Source organism: Vombatus ursinus, unplaced genomic scaffold (genome assembly GCF_900497805.2).
Source record: "Vombatus ursinus unplaced genomic scaffold, bare-nosed wombat genome assembly UNPS02012082.1, whole genome shotgun sequence".
In the NCBI taxonomy this organism is placed as follows: Eukaryota; Metazoa; Chordata; class Mammalia; order Diprotodontia; family Vombatidae; genus Vombatus; species Vombatus ursinus.
The window spans coordinates 3,356,644-3,382,774 of NW_020951860.1; the positions used below are offsets into that span (position 1 = coordinate 3,356,644).

Here is a 26,131-nt window from a genome sequence, read left to right on the forward strand (position 1 = left end):
GCTAAGTACACAAAGGAATCTGGGTAGGGAGCAAAGCTGATAGTTTTTACTCTAGAACAGAAAGCTGTCCACAGAGGGAGGAAAGAGAACTCTTAATCTAGCTCCAATTCTACCACAGTGGGATCGTGATCAAGTCATTTACCTGTCTCATGAGTTTCTTCATCTACAAAAATGAAACTAGTATTATCAGTTACTACTTTGTAGGGTTGGTATGGAATTCCAACAAGATATCACGTTAATATGTTTTGAAAAGTATAAAGCACCATACAAATATTATTATTATTATTATTATTATTATTATTATTATAATTACTATTACCTGATCAAGAAATTCCGGTGGTGAATTATATAAGGCTAGGGCCATCTATAAGAAAATATGTGAGGTCTAAGGGTCTATGATCCTTTAAGGAAGGACTCTGGGGCTCTGGAGATAAATTGTAAATAGAGAGATCAGACTTTCTGGGTCAAGAGAATTAAGGGTTATGCCTTTTCAGGGAGACCTAATAACAAGGGTAAAAACTGCATCTTATGACACTCTCTGAGCCAAGAGAATCAGGAATTGTACTTTTGTGGATGGTAGCAAAAAAAGAGAAAACACCCATATTTTAGGGCTACAGCTATCATGGGAAGGGTTCTTTATTTCAGGATAACTAGAAATAAATGAATTGAAAATGTCCCTAATCTGGGGTATATAAATGATCAAAGCAAACACTACATAAAGCAATGGTGATAATTCATTACTATGTAGAGAGAAGTTTAATCACTCGAAATAATCGCTGCAGGAGGGCAAAGGACAGAAGTAATATAAAGGCTGCTGTGTGGATGTATGCATGCACAAGCATGTGTGCACACACATTCCCCTCTTTTTTGGAAAATTAGGTAACACCATATCTGAGGAGGAAAATGTCAAAGAAGTCTTTCCCCTGAGTTCACTAACAACCTCCTCCCAAATAATGAAGCTTTGCTATAGCACCCAGAATCCAGATAAAGAACCTCTTGCTAGATAGTATAATGGAAATTTATTTTCATTTCAATATTATTAATGTTTAAAAATCAGTGCAAGGACCTCTGGAGACCATTCAAAATACACTATATAAAGTTAGTTACACTTCAGACACATGCAACAGCATCCTTCAACGAGGGCAAAAGTCCTTTACAAACCATCACTTTTCACTTCCTTCTTTTGTAGAGACATCTAATCCCACTTAAATTGTCATGAACAAGAGGCACAGAGGTGAAGGAATCAGTCATGACAATGTACAGTCATTTCACACCAGAGTCAGAAATCCTGACTTTTCCACCCAAGATGCTACCTAACCTATTTTCCTATGGCCTGTACCAGAAAGGACTACAAGCAAAGTCTCTCTCTTGTGGTTAATATCATCATTATTTCTGAGGGGTCTGACTGGAGGGGGTTTGGGTAAGTGGACCCTGAGAATTCCTTATGACGTGCTGGTTATCCTGCATGGGCTCCCCAGCAATCAATATTCACCAATCCCTCAACAGGTTTCTTCCCTCCCCTTCACCATACCTCTTATCCTCCCACCTGTCACTGCTGCTATATGTGGTCCCAGCCCTCCTTGCAGAAAACCAGCTGTACTGCCTCATGTACGTCAGCCACCACATGTGAGGCTTCTAACAGGCTGGGGTCAAAGACGAAGTCTCGGTGCCCATGGAACGGGGTCTCTGCTTGTCTCAGGGAAGGATTGTATACCCCACTACGTACTAGGATGGACAAGCATCTCTCTGCTGTTGGTGATCCCTGCTTTTCCTCCATCACTTCATAGCATTCCTGTACTTCACCATTTCTATTCTTCTGCAGGTAGCGGTTGTACAGGTTGGCACCATATACATCAGTCACTGGATTATCACTGGGCAAAGGCAGCCAGAAGAGAAGAGCAAACCAACGTAAGTGAAGCAGCCAAAACACAGGACCTCGTAAGGGAATGGGGGGGGGAGAACTGGAAAGGCTCTAAGTGTATATGGGGGGAGATGGGAAAGGTGGCAGGGGGAAGACAGGATAGGGTTGAGGCCAGAGGTTTGGAAAAGGAGAAGGCACAAGGTGTTACCCAACAGCGTAGAGTCTGCGGATGGGGGCCCCCCAGGCCCGTCCCTCTGCCTGCTTCCTGATCAGAGACTCTGCATACTGGTAGGTAGTGATGTTGGGTTTGCCCACCAGGGCTGCATATTTCAGTTCCTTGCCTGTTATTTTTCGATAGATGCTCTCCAGGCAGAGAAGAAACGTGCCGTGGCCAAACCTGACCAAGAAGATAACTTATTAGTTCACCTTCCACACCTGGCCATTCCTTCCTCTCAATGAAATTTCTACTTCAACCTCATCAGTGGTCCCTCCGCCAGCTGTGGTTAAGCAGCAACGGTACTTCTGAAACTTTAACTTAAAAAGCACTGTCATGAATCCATTTAAGTAACTTTAATATTTAAGTAACCAGGGGGGAGGTGAGAGGGAATGAATGAATCTTAACTCTCATTGGATTTGGCTTAAGGAGGGAATAACATACACACTCAACTGGGTATGGAAATCTAGCTTATCCTACAGGAAAACTGGGAGAAAGGAGATAAGAGAGGGGGGACGATAGAAGGGAGGGTAGATTGGGGGAGTGGGTAATCAGCAGCAAACACTTTTGAGGAGGGACAGGGTCAAAGAAGAGAACAGGATAAATGGGGAGTGGGACAGCATGAAGGGAAATATTGTTAGTTTTTCACAACATAGTTATTATGGAAGTGTTCTGCATGACTCCACATATATGACCTGTATCGAGTTGCTTACCTTCTCAATGAGGGTGGGTGAGGAGGGAGGAAGGAAGAGAATTTTGAACCCAAAGTTTTAAAAACAAATGTTAAAAATTGTTTTTACATGCAACTGGGAAATAAGATATACAGGCAATGGGGTATAGAAATCTATCCTGCTCTACAGGAAAATAGAAGGGGAAAGGGATAAGAGAAGTGGGGGGGGGAGGGTGATGGAAGAGAGGGCAGATCAGGGGAAGGGGTATTCAGAATACACAGGGACTTGGGGTGGGAGGAGGGAAGAGATGGGGAGAAAATTTGGAACTCAAAATCTTGTGGAAGTGAATGTCAAAAACTAAAAATTAATTAATTAATTAATTAAAATTATTTAAGTCACCACCACCATTCCCACAACTCCCATTTCATAGGAAAGCAGTCCCTTCACTAGAGAGATAAGGGATAATGGTGAGGAATTCTGCATATCCTGTCAAATTCAGATGATATACTGGTTAGTTTTACAGAAAAGTTTTTCTTTTTTTTCTCTCTTTAAAAAATTCTCTGTTACAAGGGATGACTTTCTGTGGAGGAGATGTAGGAAGAATATACTAGAAATTATAGTGATATAAATAAAAATATAGGTAAAACAAATGTTTTTAAATTTAAAAATAAAAGTTGTATTCTGGCATAAAGCTATATGAAAAGAGATGTATTTTTAACTTTGTTACAATGTATAGAAAATTCACAACTGTGATACAGATCTTGGTATCTCAGAATAAATCTTATACCTTGCTGTGACTGACCCACAGCCCACATAACCAGTGAGAGCTTATCCTAATTTCAGGCAAATAACCAGCCTCTTGAATGCCAGATACTTTAGCACTCAGAAAATGCCTGACTGATAGTCATTAAACCAAAAATATCAGAGCACTGGTCCTACTCTTAAGATTTATTTGGCTGAAAGGGGGTAAGGTATATAAGGTTTGGAGTTACTTAACTATTGACTTACTGGAAATTGGTGGCAGGGCAAGGAGAACATCCTATCTATCAATTACGGAAAAAGGGACAAGGAACAGGGGAAATCCAGGCAAGGATTACATTGTCTGCTACTGAGACAAACCTGTTTCATTTGAGAAGATAATCTGATGATGTCTATACAACACTGTAAGATGTACCATTATTTGAGAAAAAAGAATACTGACCTAAAGTTTGGAGGTCTCGGCTCTGATTTGACCTTACAACTTACTATGACACTGAGACAGTCACTTGATGACTCTAGGCTCTATTCCTATCATTTATAGAGTCAGCAGAATACTTCTGGTTCTTCCCAACCTTCCTCTTAGAATAAAAAGAGACTAAAAGTATCTGTGCTATGAAAATCCACCTGGCAAACCAAATAAAGGGCTGGCCTCAGAGCCAGGAAAACCTGGCTTCCAGTCCTGCCTCTACTATATATTTGCCGTGTAACCCTGAGCAAGTCACTTAATGCCTCCATGCCCTAGTCAGCTCTCTAAGACAAGCTGCACAGAAGGTGCCAACCTGCAATAGTGGAAGAAGTTCCCTATACCAATGAAATCACACAAGTCCCACCTCTATCCTATCCCGACCATCATTACTCTAAGATACCAATACTCTGCGACCTCAAATTCAATTATGCATAACATTAGGGTAAAGGTAGAGGAAGGGAAATTGTTTGAATTTTTGATGTTTATACTTTTCAGATTCTTGTTCCTCTTCTAGATATATCTAAGCTCTGTGTGTGTGTGTGTGTGTGTATTGTTAGAGCTGTGTTTCTAAGCTATCAGCCTACTTAATAACTTCTTTTAAAGCAAAGATTTACTTTTTTGTATCCTTAGCATCTAACACAGTGTCTTGCCCATTTATTAAGTATTTGCTAATAATGTAAAGGGATGTGTGAAACCAACTCCAAGATTCCCAGACTGTGAGATGAATATATGCCCTTCCTAGCTTGGGAACTAAATTCTCATAGTATCAGAATAAAACCTAGAAGAACATGGCTATAGGTGATCAGGACACAGCCAGAGACCAAGGTCAGGGCTCCAAGACTAAAGACCATGATTCTTCACCTAGGCATCTTGGCTTCAGCCATCCAAAGGAGATCCATGTTGCTGATCAGGACAGGAAGATGGGGGTAGGGAGCTACTGCCAGCCCTGTACCAGGGTTCCCATTGCTGAGAAGGACATCTATGATAAGTTGGAGACTTGTCTCCCAGCGGACTGGCTCTCCAAGGAGGAGTACCCCTTTAAAAAACAAAAAACACATACAGTAAGGGTTTTGCAAGACATTCACCATGTATTCTCTGCAGCAGGCTGGAGTGAGGCCCAAATGGAGGCTGAGTCAGTGCCATTCAAATGAGAATTCCTCAGCTCCAGTTCTGCCAATGACTAATAGGAAAATCAGCATATTGCTGAAACCACTCTGGGCCTATTTCTTCTTTTGGAAAATGAAGGCCTTAGGCTATATCACCTCTAAGCTCAAGAGTCTGTAATTGTTTTGGAAAAGTTAGGTCCTCACTGGAGTAAGGCAAGAGATCATTTTAAACTCCTCATCTGTTTTACAAAACCAAAAGGCTGAGACACAAAAATCATACCACCTCAGAGAACTTCACTCACCTTCTATGGGGGGGAAGTCAGTCTTCAAGGGAGGCTGTTGAGAGATAAATCACAGAAGCTGTCAATGTGACTGAGTCATACTCAGCTGCTTACTGAAACCACACCAAAATTCAAACTGTGGATTTGAGAAGGGAGCATCTCAGCCCAACCAATAATAACAACAACAAAAGAAAAAACAAAGGAGAGACTGGATAGATTTGAGAAATAGGGCCACAGAAATAAGAGTCGGGCTATCTGGTTTTTAAAAGCAAAGGCTGAGGGACACCTTGAAGCACATGAAAAAATTTCCCCTTAATGAATAAAGAATTGTAGGAAATGGGTCTATCTTGGAGCAAGATACTTGGGAAGGGAGCTGAAGGTATGGGTTAGTTGACACTGGAAAAGCCCATTATGGGGGATCCATAGCATTTTAAGAATAGACTAGACCACCATTTGTCTCAGAGAGTGTAGCAGGCAGATTCTATTCATTAAAGATATTTGGGGATACCTTTTCTGTTTTAGTGGTCAAAAAGTTGACTGGGATAACCATCAAAAATCCTAGTGGAAGGGGCCGTAAGGTTATAATGATAGATGGATTGTTGTTTGTCCTTTGTCCTTTGTTCTTGAAGAGAACCATGGCATCAGGAAGGTTATGCTATGACTTGCAAGTGAACTGGATTTAAGTGAGGGAGGCCTGTGCAAAGTCATCAGCCTCACTTTCTCCTCTGAAGCCACCTGAATCTAGTGGAAAGATATAAATCAGGATGACTAGAGATGGCCCCCAATGATGGATGGAAGATACTGTTGGAAGGAAGGGGGAAGGAGAGAATGTTGGGATACTGGGTTCCAGAGGAAGATGGATTCCAGACCAATTCTGTACTCAATACCATAGTCTTTGGCCGTCGTTCAAGATCAACCATGTCAAGTACAGGAAATGTTTGTCTCAACTCATCAACAGTAACTACATTCTGGAAACCCAAGCTGGATCATGAAATTAAGGAAGCAAAATAAGACACACAGATTTTGCTGCTGCCTCATCAGAAAGGCCATATTTAAGTCAGAACAAGAGGAGTAATGACTTAACCTATTTACTCCTCATCAAATTACAAATGGTGAACAAAATGCATAAAACGGTGAACAAAATGAACAAAAATCCTTGGCCATTACACTATATTAGCTCTGTTATTTATATCACCAGAGAAAAAGAGAGCAAATAATCTATAATAATATTTTTTGGGGGGGAAGGAGGGAACCTGGGCTGAGATTTTACCAGTACAGAGAAATCTGTGAGTAGAAAGGTCCTCCATCCCATCAGCAACTCCAGTAACTTAAAATCTTAAGAGAGGTGCCTGGGGCACCAAGGGGTTAAAGAACTTACCCATGATCAAACAACTAGTATGTGTCAGAAACGTACCTTGAACCTAGGTCTTCCTGACTCCAAGCCTGGCCTATATCCATGCTGTCTCTCTTAAAACAGTATATAAAGTCAGGTTTATCTTTGGAATATCTTTGTAACACCACAGAGGTCAGGCCCAACTAGGAAGCTTGGGCAGCAGTGGAAGAAAGCCTTAAGTTACAAAAAAAGCCACAATATGGATATACTACTAAAGGAAACACCATTTTATCATCCAATACTATCTGTGAAACACATCAATCATAAGGATCCCTTCCTACCACAACAGCCCCAAGAGTGAAAAAAGTCTTACCAAAAAATGAACCAAAGAAACTGCTCACATAATACACATCAATGAGACTCATCCTACCCTCACGCACAACCCAAGCAAGTGCCTACCTACAAAATATTAAGATTCTGGTAAGGGAGGACAGCAGGGAGGAGAAGTCTCCCCTCACACAGTGGGTCCTGATTGGGTCTAGTCAGCAGGATGTACATGGATGTGCTGCTATGCTATCAGCCTAGAAAGAAAGGCAGTGAGGTATGAGAGAAAGAACATTGGACCAGGAGTCAGAATCTGGAGTAGGTCTGCAACTTCAATTCAAAAAGTATTTATATATTAAGTACCTACTGTATGCCAAGGCTACCGTGCTAGACTCTGGAGATACAAATACAAAAATTTTTTAAGTCCCTGCCCTCGAAAAACTTACATACACCTGGGGGAGAAAAAGTAAAGAAAGGTAAGTTAATACAAAATAAAGGGAAAGGAATAGGTACTGGACCCGTGATTTCACAGGTACAGAGAACTTCTTGGTGGAGAAACTCCTCTACCAACGCAGGCTGGAACCTTCTCTGAAATTCATTTTAGAGAGTAGCCTAGAACATGGAGTTGCTAAGTGATTTGCCATGGGACACACAGCCAGTATGTGTCAGAAGTCGGCCTTAAAGCCAAGTTTCCCCATCCACTATACCACACTAGCTCTCATACTACAAAGATAGGAAGTAAATACAAGATAATAAGAAAATGGGGAGGGGAGGGAGAGGGAAGATACACTAACAAGTTAGGGGCTTGGGAAAGGCCTTGCATAAGAGGTAGAGGATGAGCTGAGCCTCAAATGGATCGAGGGATTCTAAGAAGCAAAGGTAAGAAAGGAGCACATTCCGGGTGTAGGGGACAGCCTTTGCCAAGGAGATAGAAATGTCATGGGGAAGGAACACTAAATTAGGTTAGTTTGACTAGAACATACAGTAAGTGAGGAGTGAGGGATGGGAACTGGACCTGCAATTCATTGGTACAGAGAATTCCCCAGTGAGGCAACACCCTCTACTTGTCCAAGTCAGCACCTTCTCTGAAACTCACAGTCTTAAAGAGCTGCATATCGCTGAGAAGTAATTTGATCAAGGTCATACAACCTGATTGTGTCAGAGGAAGACAAACCTAGATCTCCCTGTCCTTGAGGGGAAATGCGTGGGAAAGAAGGAGTGTGAAATAAGTCTGGAAAAAGAGTTTAGAGCCAGAGTTTTATCCTAGAGGCAACAGAGAACCACTGAAGCTTTCTGAGCAGAGCAATGACACGGAGAGGATTTGTGCTTTAAAAATACCAATCTGACAACTCTGCGGATGATGGAGGGAGAAACTTGAAACAAGGAGACTAATTAGGAGGAGGTTACTGCACAGTGTAGGCGAAGGGTGATAAAGGCCTGAAATGGGGAAGGGGTGACAAATGGGGAGGAGAGAAGACTGAGGAGAGATTATAGAAGCAGAATTGGCAAGTCTTGGTAACTTCAAAGCTGCATTCCTGGGTGACTGAAGGGATAGTGGTGCCCTCAAAAGAAACAGGGAAATAAATTAAAAAGAGAAGTGGATTTAAGAGGCAAAGATAATGAATTTTCAGTCATGTAATCTGTCCTGCATCTGTCATGAAACTATGGGAAAAGCACTTAAACTCTGAGTCTCAGTTTCCTCATCTATAAACCAAGAATAATACTTGTATTACCCATCTCACTATGGTACAATGGCAAGAACACAGAACTTGGAGTCAGAAGACCTTGGTTCAAATCCCAGCTTTGCCCATTATTACCTGTGTACCTCAGAAAGTCGCTGACCTATAATTCTCAGGACGGAGATATAGGAAAACATTACTCGGTTCAATCTGCAGATAGATGAGGATCAGAGGGAAGCGTAAACGTGATAAGAGAGAGAAAGAGAATAATTGGGGAGCATATGGAAGCAGAGAGCAGATATACAATCTTTTTGAGCTTTAAATCCTTATTCCTATGATCTTACAGGGTTGTAGTTAAAAGCTTTACAAACTACAAAGCAGCTTATTAATGTTAGTTTATTATTATTGTAAAGGCTAAAATTAATAAAGACCAAATCAATAATATTCATTTAGCATCAACTGTATATAAAGCACTCTGCTTCACCCCATGGTGGAAGGGAAGAGAACTTGGGTACAACAAAGCATAATCTAATTGTAGAACTAAAATATATGGGGAGCATAGGAGTACAAACAAAGCCCATGTCAGAGGACTTGGGTTCAAATCCTGCCTCTACTTGCTTTGGGTATGCCACCTCCCCTTTATGAGCCTCAGTTTCTTCATCTGTAAAATGGGGGAGTTGGACTAGATGGTCTCCAATGTCTCTAACTAATCTAAATATAATGATTCTATATGTGCCAAATGGAACAGCCACTAAGTATTACTGATGCTTAGAGGACAGAAAGAACATCATGGGTCCAGGGAACCAGAGAAGGCTTTACAAAGAGGGTGGTTTAAGCCTTGGTGGATGGGCAGGACTCAGCTAGATAGAAAGGAGCCAAAGTGGAGGAAAAGAGGATGAAGTTACTCCAGGAGGACTGTGTGTATGAAGGCAAAAAAGTAGAACTTCCAAGCAGGGTTTGGGACCATGGATCCCACCTGCCACCTCCCATCCCAATTCTTACATAAGCTTCACGAGGGGCAATGGCTTAAGATATTGCCCCTCCCAGAGCCTCACACAGCCTTGGTGCTGCCAAAATATTTATGCTGCCACACAACAAATGAAAGCAGACTAGTCGACACCTTGGCACCAGCCACAGAAACAAAATCCTAACGAAGTTCACAAGAGACTACAGCTGGATCTCCTTTCATCCAGATTCCTCGGTCACCACACTAAGCTATGAGCATCAATTCATACTCTCCTTTGCCTCTCCTAGTCTACCTTCATGCTGGCCCATGGCCCAGGATTATCATGTCCCCGAAACTATATGGACAAAATAAAGGAAAAGCGTCACTTTACGTCTCCCCACCTTAGAGTTTGTGAATTCTGATACATGTTGGTGAAGGGAGCATGGAGGACGGTGAAAGTGGCATGGGAAACATGGTAAACCTGGAGGAAGAGGGGACGCACAGAATTAAGGATCTCAATTCAAAGGGGCCTCGAAGGCCATCGACAATAATCCAGACCTAAACAGGAATCCATTCTAAAGAGTCCCTAACAAAACATTACCCAGACTCCACTTGGAGACCTTTAGTGCTCAAGATTCACTGTTCACCGAACAGGCCAGGCCAGGTGGCTTTTAACTTAAGAAGCTTTTCTTAACAGGCAGGTTTTCCTTTTATCAAGTCAAAATCTGCCCCTGCATCTTCAACCCACTACTCCTAGCCTTACCCTCTACGGGGGAGCCAATCAGAACAAATACTTGAAGACAACTATCAAACCTTCATAATGTCTGAAATAAGTGGATTTAACCTTCCGTTGACGCAAATCTTTTGAGTAGTTTTTGTGACTATACCTATGAAAACTGCTCTTTCAAAAGTTATCAGTGGGGCAGCTAGGTGGCGCAGTGGATAGAGCACTGGCCCTGAAGTCAGGAGGATCCGAGTTCAAATCTGGCCTCAGAACAAACACTTGACACTTACTAGCTGTGTGACCCTGGGCAAGTCACTTCATCCCAACTGCCTAAAAAAGAAAAAAAAAGATGTAAAAAAAAAAGTCATCAGTGACTTTTCATCAAATTCAATGACATTTTTTCAATCCTCATACTCCTCATCATTTTTCAATCTCTCATCTGGGGGCATCTGACATTGTTAAACACTGTATACTGATGAATTTAACTTTTATCATCTACTAATTTGTATAAATCTCAGTTTTATGAATATGTTTTGGTTATCTAATTAGAGTTATATAAGGACAGCACTTCATGTATTCTTTCCCGCAGAACCAACTGACTCCTTGAAGCTGAGACGGCCCGTAGAAGAAGGCTAGAAAGTTGATCATCAAGGGCAGAGAAAGCTCAACTTTCTACTCCTTACTGTCTTGCCTGCCACTCTTTCGTGGCTAAGACTACATTCCATTGATCTGCTGATTTCACACTGGCATCTTTCTAATCTCCAATTAGACATCCTCATTTAGTCTTTGTTCAGAGGCTCTAATACTCATTTCCAACCCCAAAGAACACCAGAAGGATACTTCCAGGCATGTTCCACCACAGGCCCCTGCCCTGATACCAGCATTCGCTTCTTATGGAACTTCGAGAAGAACTTCAAGGGGCTACTGGAAAGTATTACTTGTTCTGGTTCAACCTGTAGAGAGATAGGATTGGGGGAAAGGGTAAATAAGGGTAATAAGAGACAGAGTAAATATGGAACATATGGAAGCAAGGGAGTAAATACAGTCTTGTAAGCTTTATCTCCTCTAATACACTAAAAAAAATCAATAAAATAGCCCAGCAAAAGTCTAACTTGGCACCTGACACCCTACTTAAGCCATTTGCAAGGTTGAGGCAAAAACTTTGCAATTTGTTTCTTGCACAAAACAAAATAAATAAGAAACCAACCTCAGGTTAATACTTTGATTTTTTTTTTTTACCCAAACAGTCCCTCTGCCTAAGAGACCCAGGGATTTCTTAATAACCCCATTTCAAAATCACAGCTGTATGTATGCACTTAATTTTCAAGGAAATTTGCCTTTATTTTCTTTTTTTCCCCAAAATTCCACACTGGAAGATTAATTCTTTAACCCCTAGATTCACAAAAGATTCATCATCTTCAAGAGAGCTCTTATGAACTTATTTGGTATAACTATAAAGTAATAAAACCAGGTTTTACTATGACATAAAAAAGGATTATATATATATATATGTATATAGAAAGCTGGAAAAAATCATAAGGATTATAGATTTTGAGTTGGGAGATAGATACCTTACAGATCATTTAGTCTGACCTACTCCTTTTGCAAATGAAGAAACAGAAACTCAGAGAAATTAAGTGACTTGTCCAAGGAGACACACAAAGACAAACAGACAGACACAGACACACAGACACACAGACAGACACACACACACACAGAGACATCTAATAATTGGCAGAGCTGGGATTTGAACCCAGGTCCTCTGACTACATTATATTGCTTCTGCAGCTAGGTCAATATTATCATTCAAAGCAGTCATATTGACTCTCTAAACCTTTCTGGAATGTCATTTAGGATCTGTTTCCAAGCTACACAAAGATCAGTCTTAAAAAAGAAAAAAAGAAAGAAAAACAAAAACAATATGATGGATAGAACACTGAACTTGGAGTCAAAAGGCCTGGGTAGGAATGCCTGATCTCATCAATACTTCCTGTGTAATGCTTACCAAGTCACTTAAACTCTCTGAGACTCAATTTATTCATCTGTAAAATGAGGGAACTGCACTAGTTGGTCTCTAAGGTCCCTGCCAGATCTAAATCCTATGATACTATTAACTTTACCCAGCTTATTCACCAGAACTGATTCCTAATGATTTTTAGCTGTTTCTAAAAATCAAATTCAAGGGGGCAGCTAGGTGGCGAAGTGGATAGAGCATCGGTCCTGAAGTCAGGAGGACCTGCGTTCAAATCCAACCTCAGACCAAACATGTGACGCCCAAAAAAAAAAATTTTTTTAAATTAAAAATTAAATTCAACCTCAAAGGATTTGTCACCACTGAGGATATTCAGAAGAAAGTGCTGCAGGTTCTAAAGGCAATTCAAGAGCATTCCACAAATGTTCTCAACAGGACACTAACACTGGAACAAATGCATTGCTTTCCAAGGTGACTAAAGAAATACTCAAAAAGGTTAGGCATTCTGGTACATTTTTCCAACAAATTAGTCATTTTGTAACTTTCTAATTTGTACTAGAAACGTGAATATACATAGTCCTTGCCTTGGAAGGGCTTGCTGAATGCATTGAAGAGTGCAAGGAACTCAAGGAAAATGAGGCACTCTGGGGTGGCCTGAAAAGGGGCTTTGACACAAAAGGTGAAACTCTTAGAAAACCCCCAAGTAAGAGGTTACCAAAAGACGGAGGAAGGCTGAGCAGTCGAACTGTGGGTAACGCCTTTGCCAAGGCCGGAAAGCCCAGCTTCTAAGGGCTGCATCCTTCTGCAGTCCTCCCTCACCTGCAGACCCAGGAAGTCCGACAGCTCCTGAGCTTTCACTTGTGGTGCACAGTTTCCGGCATTAGTGACAAAGACAACCGGCATTCGGAGACGCCCATTCGAGTCAACCAGCTTTCGGGCGGCTTCCAAGGCAGCAGGGATTGCTCTGTGACCACGGACAAGCACCCCATCAATGTCGAAGAGGAACCCAAAGGTTGGAGGGGTCTGCACAGAGAGGGTAGGAGAGGGGAATTATCACTGCATCAAGGGGATGTGAGGGAAGAAAGGAAAAGAAAATTCAAGTTACAAGAGAAAGAGGCTCAACATGATAATAACAGCTGAGATTTTCATAGTGCTTTATGGCATACAAAGTGCTTTCCTCATAATAAACCTGAGGCATATAAGTATTATTATTCCCATTTGACAGATAAGGAAACTGAGGCACCAAATTTTTAAGTGATTTATTTATGTTCACACAGCTAGTATAAAAAAAAGCGGCAGAGCCAGGGCCCAGGTGTTCTAAGTTTAATTTTCTATCCACTATATCACGTTCATATAGCATCCTTAATTTACAGAGCAGACCTTTAAAGAGTTCATGGCAACCAAGGAAAAATAACAACAAGGTTCTACTCTACTAGATTTTAAATTACTGAAACAGAAAATGAAATTTATAAAGATTCTTTTAACAACATCTCCTTTTCTGAGTTTCCTTCCACCCATCTATTTACCTAGTCCAGAGCCTGGTAGCAATTTTAGTGAACATCTTCCATTCTTGGTCTTCCTGCTCTCATATTTGGAGACTTCGATATACATACTGATGTCTATCCCCTAAAATATCCTGGTCTCCCGGCTCATCTCCACAAACTCTTTATGATCTTCTTCTCTTCTTTTTCTCAGATCCCCAGGAAGATAGTTACACCTTAAATCTCAGTATCACCTGAAGCTATTCTACTTCCAAAATTTTGAACCCTGAAATTCCCTTGTCTGATCATAATTCATCTCTCCCAAATCATTCTCACCATCACAACCTCACCATGACCTCCATTCAAGAAGTGTGCTGGCAAACAAATATGTTCAATAATTGGCTCTCCCGAAGGGAAAAAAGTACACATTATATACTTTTAAATTTAATCTCCATCATTAACATTTTCTCTATAACTTTCTTAAGTCTAGACAATCAACAAAATGATAAATCAAGCCTTGAATTGTAGCATGTGTTGATTTCTGAGGGGTAAGTAATCCACCGGCTCTCAAGACTACGAGTTGGGTCCAGCACACCTCCTCCAATCCTTTGATTGGGCCTCAGCTTTGTCCCTTCACAACGGACTCCATATATACCAAGCTCAACTGTCCTCCTCCCTTGAATGCCCTGCCCCCCTATTCAACTGCTAATCTTATTTTTACCACTCTGCATCCCTGATCAACCCTTCCCCACTCAGTTATTTTCTGTTCCCACTCCAAACCTGCTGAGTACAAAATCACACAAAGTTGCCAGATCATTCTACTATAAATTCATCTTGCTAACCACAACCAGACCTTAACCACTGTGAACCAAGCCTTTTACTTCTGTATGATTTTTTTTTTTAATCAGGCAGCTGTGCTAGTCTCTTCTCATTTCTACCCCTCCTCAACCAACCAAAAAGCATCTATTAAAATGCCTACTACATGCTAGGCACTGGGGATATGAGGGGAAAAAAATTAAACAACCCTATTTTCAAAGAGCTTACAGTCTATCTAGGGAAATAACATGGACATAAGTAATTATATATATAATAAATATACACATATACATACACACATAAAAAATACTAGACTATTACAATAACCTTCAATTCATCTACCTATCTCAAGTGTTTCTCTACTCCAACTTTTCCTCTATATATCTGCCAAAGTAACTCACCTTAATCACAGATCTAACCATATGACTGTCCCATTAAATAAATTCCAAGACGTGAACAGTTCTAGAACAACTCTCTTTAGAGTAGGAATTCTTGTTTTTTTTCTGCATCATGATCCCTTTTAGAAGTCTGGTGAAGCCCTTCTCAAAATAAAGTTTTTAAATGCTTAAAAAATACTTAGGAGTACAAAGGAAACCAAATATATTGAAATACAGTTATCAAAATTTTTTTTTAAAAAGTTCACAGACTCCCAGGTTAAGAACCACTGTTCTATAGAAAGGTGGTTCAATATGGTAGAAAGAATTTACTCAGGAGGCAATGCCTCCTTCACTGAGAAAATTGAGGTTATACCTTGTAAATTTCTTCATCTCTTACTCCACATCTAAAACCCTTTTGTATCTGTCTTCTCCTTTGCACTAATCACTGAATAAGAAGCCATCTTTCTCTATAAAAAAGCTAACTGTGTCCTCTTGTGCCTCTGACCCTATTTCTTCCCAACTCCTCTAGGAAGTTACCCCATCAATCACTTCTCCTCCCCTCCTATCTACTGATCCCTTCTCCACTAACTACAAATATACTCAGGTCTCCTCCCATCCTTTACTATTCACTCAATCCCAACATCCACTCAAGTATTCTAGCTCTGCTTCAGCTTTACTGCACAATTTCTAGAAAGTCATCTAAATCCACTGTTTTCACTTACTCACTAATCACTCACTTCTCAATCCCTCGAGTCTACCGCTCCTGAGGAAACTCTTTCTCAAAAACAATTAACGATCACTTAATGGACAAATTAAGGTTCTTTCCCCAGTCCTCAACCTTCCTTGACCTCTTTGCAGGTATTTACATCGAGGACCACTCTTCCCTTAGATGCTCTATGATACTTCTCTCAGTTCTTGATCCTGCCTGTCTAGCCACTCTTTTATAGCCAACTATTTCATTAAGCATTATTATGGCTATACAAATGGAAACCTATGTATCTAGGCTTAACCTCTCTTCTGAACTCTAATCCTGCACTGCTGAATACCTTCTTGACATCTTTACTTGGATTACTCAGAAGCACCACAAATTCAACACTTCCAAAATTGAACTCATCATCTTCCTGTCTAGACCTACTTCTGCAAACTTCCCCATTTCTTTTAAGAGTATCATCATCTGGGGCAGCTAGGTGGCTCAGTGGATAGAGCACCAGCCCTGGAGTCAGGAGGACCTGAATTCAAATCTGGTTTCAGACCAGACACTTCACACTTACTAGCTGTGTGACCCTGGGCAAGTCACTTAACCTCAATTGCCTCGACAAAAAAAAAGTATCATCTTCCAAATAACCCATGTTTTAAACTAAGTCAATCTAACTCCTTTTCCCTCACTCCCCAGCCCCAAATACAATCAATATGCCAAGTTCAGTCGAGTCTACCTTTGTAATATCTCTAATATTCATTTCCTGCTCACCACTCACAATGCCCAAATCCTAGTTCATCCTCTCATTTCTTATTTTTGTTTGTTTTTTTGGTGAGGCACTCAGGGGTAAGTGACTTGCCCAGGGTCACACAGCTAGTAAGTGTCCAGTGTCTTAGGCCAGATTTGAACTCCTCCTGAGTCCAAGGCCAGAGCTCTATCCACTGTGTCACCCAGCTGTCCCTTCAGCCTCTCATTTCTTTCTTTTTTTCTTTTTCTTTTTTTTTGCTTTTTAGTAAGGCAATAGGGGTTAAACTTGCCTGGGGTCACACAGCTAGTAAGTGTCAAGTGTCTGAGGCCGCAGCCTCTCATTTCTGAGACTATTACAACAGCTTCTCCCTGCTCCAATCCAGTCTCCACAAAGTTGTCAAGAAAATCTTCCTAATTCGCAAGTCTGATCTTGTCATTCTCCTGCTCAAAAACCTCCAGTACCTTAAAGTTTAAACTCTTCTGTCTTGTATTTTTAAAGCCCTGTACAATCTAGTTCCAATCACATTTCCAGCCTTATTTAACTCCTCTTTCATGTATTCAAACTAAATTGTCTTACTAGCCATTCTCTGAAAGCAGTATGTCCCTCCTGCCTGGAACTCTCTCCCTCTGTGCCTTTGCTTCTAAGAAGCCCTTTTGCCTGGAGAGCACTGCAGAAGACACATTCAACTCCAGAAATGGCCAAACAGACTCTCTCCCAGAGTTCACCAGTTTGGTGATGTCTTTGTGAACCTGGCTTTGAGAATTACAAGAAAAGGAGGCCAGAAGATCTTCCAAGCAAGTAGGTCCCGTTTTTGAATGCTCATTTCCCAATCCTTCCTTCTGGGACTCCAGTGGCACACAGCCAAAAAATGATATGCTACTTCCTTCCTTTATAGTTTATACTATTGCCAGACTAATCATTATACACAGATAAGGTCACATCACTCAACAATCTTTGACCAGTGTTCAAGGCCTTTAATAGTCTGATATCACCCTCCCATTCCAGCTTTATCTCATATTACTTATTTCTGTAAACTCTGTCACCAAACTCTCGGTAATTCCTTGGTCCCACCCCTACCCTGTGACAGTTGCAGAAGAGTGGGATGAAGCATCAATTAAAAAGAAGAGACAGCTTCAAGTAAACTCTTCTTTTGACTCTCTCATGATAACTACCTTAGAGTAGCTCTTTCTTACACTATACTCTGCACAAAGGAGTAGGGGGGTCTTGCCCATAGGTGGCTCCTTCTGCATGGCAGCTAGAGCAAGAGGATTTCACTGAACAAGTTTACTCATGGGTCCCTGACTGCCTTTTTTACTTTGTATTTCCTTTCCTAAGTAGGTGATCTAACATCATTCTCAAGACGGATGTGTCCAGGCTTTGAGGTTACCTTACGAGTTCAAGATGTCTTGCCTTGGAAAGACTCCACTTACAGGAGGTGCTCACTCACTGGCCTAACTTGCTAGAAGATACGGACTTTAATGGCAACAAGTGAAGAGCTGTAACAAAACGTAAAATGCCTAATTGGCAGTCCAAGACACTGCTTCACATTTAGATGGTCTTGAGCATCAACTTCCTGGCAGAGTATAACAGTACTACCACTAGCTCAAACATGTTTCTGTCAATGACTGCTGGTAATCGTGTGTTTTTTAGTATTTCTTATGTATCTAGGAAATAAATATCTATCCTATATCTGATTTACATTATATATGCTTTACCTTTTTATTTTCCCTTCCTCTATCCCCTGGGAAGACACATGACTCAACAATTTAGTTGTCAATTTTCCCTGGGGCCAATGTAACAAGCCAAATAGTATTAGAAAAGTACGAGGTCAGGGTAATTTAACCTGAGGTCCATGAACTTGTTTTTAAACATTTTTTAATAACTGTAGTTGAAGATAATTGGCTTCCTTTTAATTTTTGGGTTTTTTTGGCAAGGCAATTAAGGGTCAAGTGACTTGCCCAGGGTCACACAGCTAGTAAGTGCCAAATGTCCGAGGTCACATTTGAATTCAGGTCCTCCTGACTCTAGGGCTGGTGTTCTATCCCCTGCACCACCTAGCTGCCCCTTCCTTTGTATTCTTATGCACTTTTTTAATTCCAAGAAGGTGCTTATGGGTTTTTAACCAAACTGCCATTTCTCATTAAGCCTAATCACTGAATAGGTGCTGCCTCAGCCAAACTGAGACCTGTTAAAGACCTTAGCTTGAAAAGGCCAAGGTTGTGGATAGAACACCAGCCCTGAAGTCAGGAGGACCTGAGTTCAGATCCTAGCCTTGGACCAAACACTTGACACTTACTAGCTGTGTGACCCTGGGCAAGTCACTTAACCCCAATTGCCTTTAAAAAAAAAAAAAAAAAAAGGCCAAGGTCCCCTACTGCATCCTAAGCCATCTCCAGTTGTCCTGATCCATACCTGGCCACTGGCTCCTGAGGAAAAAGTGAAGCTGGTGACTTTGCACAGCTCTCCCTCACTTAAATCCAATTCATTTGCAAGTCATGGCATTACCTCCCCAATGTCATGGTCGTCTTCAAGAAAGGACAAACAGCAGCATGACACAAAAAAAAGGTTGAAAAAACAAAACAAAATCCTCTTCCAGGCTCCCTCAAGCCTGAATCCAGTCACTCCAGGTCACATTTATAAGTCAAAAGCAGAGGAGCCCCTCATTGGAAAAGGCATTTGTGTGCAGTATCCCAGCCCCTTTGGGCATAGCAGCAATTCTTAATGTTAGATATTTAATTTTTTAACAGGGTTACTAACTAGTACATGAAGGGAATGATGAAGACAGCGTTTACATAGATTTTAACAAAGATTTAAATTGAATATCTAATACTATTCCTGTGAAGAAGACGGAGAAATGCAGAAGACTGGATACAACTGGAAGGATTCAGAACTACCTGGAATAGTCAGATCCAAAAAAGTAGTAGTCAATGGTTCAATGTCAACATGGCAGGGGATCTTCAAGTGGAGTATCCCAGGTTATGTACTTGGTCCGATGCTGATGAATGCTTTTATCAAGGACTTGTATAAATGCATTGTTCATAAGCTCATCAAAAATATACAGATGATACTAAGCAGTTAACACCCTGGATAAAAGTCAGGATCCAAAAATATCTTGATAGTGTGGAGCATTGTTATAAGCTGAAATTCAATAGAAATAAATGGAAAGCCTTAATCAGTTTCACAAGTAAAAGATGGTGGAGAATAACCATGGGGTTATTCAAGTTTGTCTGAAAGACTGGGAGTGAGGAAGAAGTCAGCAGTGTAATGTAGAAGCCAGAAAAAAGCTAATGTGATCTTGGGTTCCACTAGGTGAAGCATGGCTTCCAGGAATAAAGATGGTAGTCAGTGCCCTGTTCACACTATATATGGATGGCAACCATGATGGTGAAGAGCCTTAAGTCCACAGAATATGATGAATAGTTGAAAGTATTGGGAACATTTAGTTTGGAGAAAAGACTCAGGGGGGCTATGATACACCGTTTCAAATATCTGAAGGTCCATCACATTAGAAAAGGGATAAGACTTGCTCTCTTTGGCCACAGAGGACAGAACCAAACGATGGACATTGCAAAGAGGCAAATTTAAGCTTGATATCAAGGAAGATTTCTAGTGATTAAAACGGTCCAGAAGTAGAATAGGCTACCAAGAGAGGTGATGGCTCCCCATCCTTGAAAGTCTTCCAGTAGATAGCACTTGGCAATCTGCATGGCCACCTGTGGGATATGATAAACTGGGGATTCCATTCAGGTATAGGTTGACCAGTGAATATAGATGACCAGTGAAGTTCCTCCCAATTCTCAAATTCTCTGATGTTGTGAGTCAAAGAGGCTTGGATTTGAATCCCAGTTTCACTACTTGACTGTTGGCTATAGTAAAGTCACTTAACCTCTCTTGGCCTCAGTTTCCTCTTCTGAAAAACTAGAACAATCCTACTTAGATACTCATCTTACAGAACTGTTTTGAGGTAAGTGCACCTAAGGTCATACAGCAAATTAGTGGCAGAAGAAGAACTGGAATTCAGTCTCCTGACTCCCAGTCCAAAACTCTTTTCGTGACATGCTGCTGCTTCACATAATTTACTTATTCTCTACCCTGCCTCAATTCCAAATCCCTTCTTCTAATTCTACCTATTCTCTCCACCCTCCCACGTGAAAAGAAAATTCTGCTTTTTTTCCCCCTGCATAGTTTTTAGCAATAGGCTTCCTACAATATAATGAACTGGTCTTGAATCAGTGAGGGCTAAAAATTGTGATTTGCAACCTTAAGGAAAAGAGTTTTTTGCATTCAGCTAACAGATTCTACCAATGTTCATTTTCATTATTCAGAAAATTCCTATTCATTGTTCCTGCTGTAGGTTAATTTATTTGTAGTAGTATATCTTCACCAGTTTCTTTGACATGTCTTCACTCTGAAGAGACCCACTGTTAAGTTTGTCTTCCTAACTGGAGTTGGCATTTGTGGCAATAATATATTTGATTTTTTTTTTCTTCTGAGTTTCACAAGATTTAGAACTAGAGCCAGAAGTTAACTTTAGAAGCTAACAAGTTTAACTCCCTCTTTTAGGAAGATGAAGTGTATGGAGTATTGGAAAAAGATGATGAGTTCTATTCCATCCTGTTTGAAATACTGATAAGAAATCGAGGTAGAGATATGAAGTGTGTAGTTGGCAATGCATTTCTAAGGCTTTGAAGAAAAGTGAGAAGAGATAGTCAATGTCAGTGCTGAAAGCAATATGTCCTTATATTTGGTTTATTAAATGCAAGACCTAAAAGTAAAGGCCATACGACTTATCTATAGATACTCAGGAGAGAAGAAGGCATGGGCAATAATAAATACCAGGTCATCTCACTGTCCTAAGACATTCTACTAGAAACCTCCTTCCAAGATAACTTTAAATAGCTTCTTGGCATCTCATTATTCATCAAGTTTGAAATCCAAACTGTACTATTGTTAAGCCCACATCTCCCCATCTTGTGCATTACATGAGTCAAATGCTTTGCTAAAATGTAGGGTAAATTATAAATTATACATAAAGAACTCCCTTGATACAACAGTCTAGTAATCCTGTTTTTAAAAATGAGGTTAATCCATTGTGATCTGTTCTAGGTCATGATCAAAGTCAATGCTTATTCTTTGTTATAATCACTTCCTCTTCTAAAAATCCAGTAACCATTTCCATTCTAGAATTTTGTCAAAAATCAAAGTCAAGCTCATTGGCCTACACAACATAGACTACACTCTCTTTGATTTGCAGAAAATCAATAGAACATCTGTTCTTCAGTCCTGTGGCACCTCTCTCAGTCCCTATAATCTTTAAAAAATAATTCACAGTGGCTAATCCATTACATCCACCAGTTCCTTCAATACCCTAAGATGTAGTTCATCTGGACCAGGTGATTTAACTCAATAAAGATGGTTAAGTATTTTTGCTAATGCATTCCAGCCTTGTACAAGAACTGATTCTTCCTGTATTGTAACACAGAAGTGTCAAACTCACATAGGCTGTAGCCAGAAAACAGATCAAAACGTAATTGGGAAATAACATTTTACAACACAACAGAGATAATGTTAATTTGCAGTTTTCTAAGTCAATATGTCAAAAAAAGCTTCTATTTATATTTGAGTTTGACACTACTGTTTTAAGCCATTATGCAGAATGCCTCATTTTATTTTCAGATAATAACTTAAGCAGCTATTCACTGGTGAAACCCTCTTTTTTCCTCTGAAGTACCTGTCTTTAATTGGTGGTGATACTAAAAACACCACCTATGACCCTAAATTCTTCAGTTTCTTGCCTAAGACTTCATAATCCTTATAAACACTATCAAGATTGTTTCTGGCATTGTAAGTTGTCACCACCAAGAGTGAGTAGTAATTATCAAATTTGACAAGTCCTGGGAGGTTCTCCATCACATTCTCAAAACACACCCATGGAAGACGGCAGATGTCTATATTTTTAATGTCATGTCAAACAACGATTGCCTCAGCACCTCTCAGCAAGAAGTCAACTCCTACCACTTGTATCTTTTTTCCTCCGACTCATCAAATAACTTCTCAAAACTTATAGCATCTGTGAATTCATATATCATCATTTTAGAGGAAAACAAAAAACTGCTTCCTTCTCCAAAGCTCTAATTCCCTTCTTCTCTTTCTTCTTTTTAATAGTTTCTCATTTTTTTCAATTAATAAACCTTTTAAAAATGTATCACTTAAATTCTATTAGAGGATACTGTGTACAAAACTAAGCACATACAAAATATATGCAAATAAGTATAAAGCAAATTGAATAGGGAAAAACATTGGGATCTGAAGTAATATGAGGAAAGGCTTTATGTTATAGAAGGTGGTCCTCGGGCTGAGTTTTGAAGGAAACAAAGGATTCTAAAAGGTTGAGGTATATAAGGACTGCACCCCAAGCATATGGACACAAGAGATGGTAGTGTCATGTATGAGGAGCATCAAAAAAGCCAGTTTTGCTGGACTATAGACAAGAAAAAGGGGAATAGTGTAAAAAGTTGGGAAGGTAGGCTGAGTCTGGGATTTAAAAGTCAGAGTAGTTTACAACAGGAATCTATTAGAGGTTACTGAGTAGGGAAGTGAGGTTGTCCTATCTATTGCTTTAGGATGAATTGGAAAGAAGACAGACGAGACAAATTAAGAGGTTGTTAGTCCAGGCAAGGGACAGCTAAGTAGTACTAGGCATAGAGCACTCAGCCTGGAGTCAAGAAGACTCATCTTCATGAGTTCAAATCCAGCCTCAGATACCTACTAGCTATGTAACCTTGTGCAAGTCACTTAACCTTGTTTGCCTGAGTTTCCTCATTTGCAAAAGGAGCTCCAGAAGGAAATGGCAAACCACTCTGGTATCACTGCCAAGAAAACACCAAATGCAGGGTCATGAAGAGTTGCTCATGACTGAAACAACTGAACAACAACAGTCCAGGCAAAATGGGATCAGGTTCTGCTGTAGAGTGGTGATCATATGAAAACAGAGAAGGGGAAAGATGTGAGAGACATTGTGACAACAGGAAGAAAATTTGTCAATTGAGCAAATAAGATCAGAATGAGAGTAAGGATTCAAAGACAAAGGTGATGTTTGAGAACTTCAGTGATTAGATGACAGTATGTTCCATAAAATAAAGACTGGAAAAGAGTGGGTTTGGGGAAAAAATGAGTTCAGTTTTGGACATGATGAAGTTGAGATGCCCTTGGCACAAGTAGTTTGAACTATCCAACAAGCAGTTAAAGTTCAACAACTAGAGCTCTAAAAAAAAACTACAATATGTATATAAGACGTATATTTAAAAGTGATTTACAAGGAGCTTATGAAAGTGCAGAAAAATAATAAAAGAGGTTCCAAAACAGAGCCGTGGGGAATGTCCAGTTATGGAGTGTGATATGAATGATAAAACAGCAAAGGAGGCTGAAAAGGTGAGACAGGTAGGAGACTAAAGGGAGAACAATATCATGAAAAAACAGAGAAGGAAGAGCACCAGAAGGATAGGGTGGTCAACTGTGTCAACTGTTGCAACAAACTCAAGAAGAATGAGAATTGAGAAAAGGGTAAATCACTTAACCCCAATTGCCTAAAAAGGGAAAAAAAAAAGAATAACACATTGAGTAGGAGAGAGAAAATATAAAATCTAAAAGCTTTTGCACAAATATTACAAGTGTAGAATCCCAGGAAGACACAGTGTGAGAAAATCTTTGGGGGCAGCTAGGTGGCGCAGTGGATAGAGCACTGGCCCTGAAGTCAGGAGGACCTGAGTTCAAACACTGCCTGAGACCAAACACTTGACACTTTAGCTGTGTGACCCTGGGCAAGTCACTTAACCCCAATTGCCTAAAAAAAAAAAATCTTTACATTAAGCATCTGATCATAGGTCTGATATTCAAAATTTATAGAAAACTGACACAACTATAAGATTAAAAGCCATTCTTTAATAGACAAATAGTCAAGTGATATGAATGATTTAACAAAAACAAATTATCAATAACAAGACAAAAAAGTTCAATATCACAAATGATAAGAGAAATACAAATTAAAATAACTTTAGGTTATCTCCTTACATCCATAAACTTAGCAAAGATGATAACAGACAAGAAAAGTCATTGTTGCAGGAACTGTGTGGGGAAACAGATATACTGATGGTGAAATTTTGAATTGATTCAACCGATTTGGAAAAAACTTTGAAACTATGGGGAAAAATCACTAAATTTTTCATACACTCTAACCCAGGGATTTCTACTACCTGGGATTTTTCCCTGAAAAAGTTACTGACAACAAGAAAACTCCTATCTATGTCCATAACAATATTGTGATGTCAATCAAAAAAGTTATATATACCATTGCATATTAATGCAAAAAATATCACTATGCTGTTAGAAATGACAAATATTAATAATTAGGAAAAACTTGTATGAATTGAAGTGTGAAGAAAGTGTGAAGAAAGCAGAACTAAGAAAACATTATACATACGAATTACAACAGTGTCAATGAAGTCAATATTGAGAGGCAACGTAACTCAAGCCAAACACAGCGGTCAATGTTAGTAACACACACACTATCAAAGTTAACCAAGAACAGACTGTTTTGGATGAAGCACTTTGTAGAGTGGTGTCAAAAGAAGATGTATCAAGTTATTGTTTGTTTGTTTTTAAGGCAGCAGAGTAAAAAGACCAAAATTTCAAGTCTGAAATTCTCCCTCCGACTCCCCGATTGATCTTGGGCAAATCACTTCGCCGTGGGGCTCAGTTTCCTCACCTGTTAAAATGAGGCGAGTGGCCTACACAGCCTCTAGGGTCCCTTCCAACTTTCCAGCTGCCATTCTACCGGTCTCTGCACTATAAAAACCGGCTTATACCTAAAGGATAGTTTTTAGACATAAAATAATACAAATTTCAAGCCTTACCTTTTCTGTCTACGACCTACGTCCTTTGACCCTGGCTTACAAACTCTCATGCCAACCCACCTCCCTCTCCTCTCCTGCTGCTGCATCACCCCACTGGACAGCAGAATACCTCCGTGACATCTTTTTAGGGGGAGAGGGTGCAGGGCAGTTTAAAGAGGAACGGAGGGATAGCTCGAGTTCCCCAATCACTTTTGGTTTAAAGAAATGTTAAAAATCGAAACAAAAAGTGCAAATTGTGGGGAAAAAAAAAACAACCGAAGCAGGTGGAAAGAAAGGGAATCCACAAGCAAGCCACCTGGAGGGGAAGGGACGGAAAGAAGCCTGAGGAGTCCGTAAATCCCTGCAGGGAAAGCAGGGATATTACTGAGGTTTCACAGATTTCCCCGGGGCGGGCGGAATGAAGGAGGGCGTGGCAGTGCCAGGCAGTGGAAGCCGCTACCAGCGGCTCTTTAAATCGCGGGGCCCGAGCCGAGGCTTCCAGCCCGGAGGGCTTCAGGAGCTGCAGATAAGCCCGACCCACCACGCTTGGGACCGGGGCTTAAATGGGCTCCTCCCTCCCCTGCCCCCTCCATCTCCGCAGTGTCCTCCCCATCCTGGCCCTCCGTAGCCCCGGCGCGCTCTCACCTGGGGGAGGCCCCCAGCGTAGCTCCTCCCAGGGCTGCCTTGCAGCCCCCATGCCCTGCAGAGGGGATGCTGCCGAAGCCAGCGACCCGAAGCGGCTCGGACCGCGGTGAAGCAACCGTACAAACCCATCCGGCCCTGCA

The 26,131-nt window shown here is 40.6% G+C and overlaps 1 protein-coding gene across 2 annotated transcripts; it reads right to left on the reverse strand.

Moving 5' to 3' along the window:
- Nucleotides 1-1,000: 1,000 nt before the first annotated feature.
- HDHD5 (haloacid dehalogenase like hydrolase domain containing 5) lies at nucleotides 1,001-26,131 on the reverse strand. 2 transcript variants are annotated; one of them, XM_027857359.1, is made up of 8 exons: nucleotides 25,992-26,131; nucleotides 13,156-13,359; nucleotides 11,205-11,317; nucleotides 6,246-6,339; nucleotides 5,380-5,413; nucleotides 4,833-5,007; nucleotides 2,070-2,258; nucleotides 1,001-1,871 (listed from the first exon to the last, which is right to left on the reverse strand). In XM_027857359.1, the coding sequence occupies exons 1-8, from the start codon at nucleotides 26,118-26,120 to the stop codon at nucleotides 1,559-1,561; spliced, it is 1,251 nt and encodes a 416-aa protein (XP_027713160.1). In that variant the 5' UTR covers nucleotides 26,121-26,131; the 3' UTR covers nucleotides 1,001-1,558. The 2 variants fall into 2 exon arrangements, with proteins under 2 accessions (XP_027713160.1, XP_027713161.1); XM_027857360.1 differs by having other exon boundaries at nucleotides 13,156-13,392; nucleotides 25,992-26,073.

What these genes read in the sequence shown, in the direction of transcription:
- HDHD5 (XM_027857359.1), bottom strand. Translation starts at nt 26,120, where the DNA reads ATGGGTTTGTACGGTTGCTTCACCGCGGTCCGAGCCGCTTCGGGTCGC. An exon ending in AACGACGGCCAAAGACTATG is followed by an intron (nt 5,414 to 6,245) that starts GTATTGAGTACA and finishes ATCTCTCAACAG; the next exon opens with CCTCCCTTGAAGACTGACTT. An exon ending in GCTGAAGCCAAGATGCCTAG is followed by an intron (nt 2,259 to 4,832) that starts GTGAAGAATCAT and finishes CTTCTTGGTCAG; the next exon opens with GTTTGGCCACGGCACGTTTC.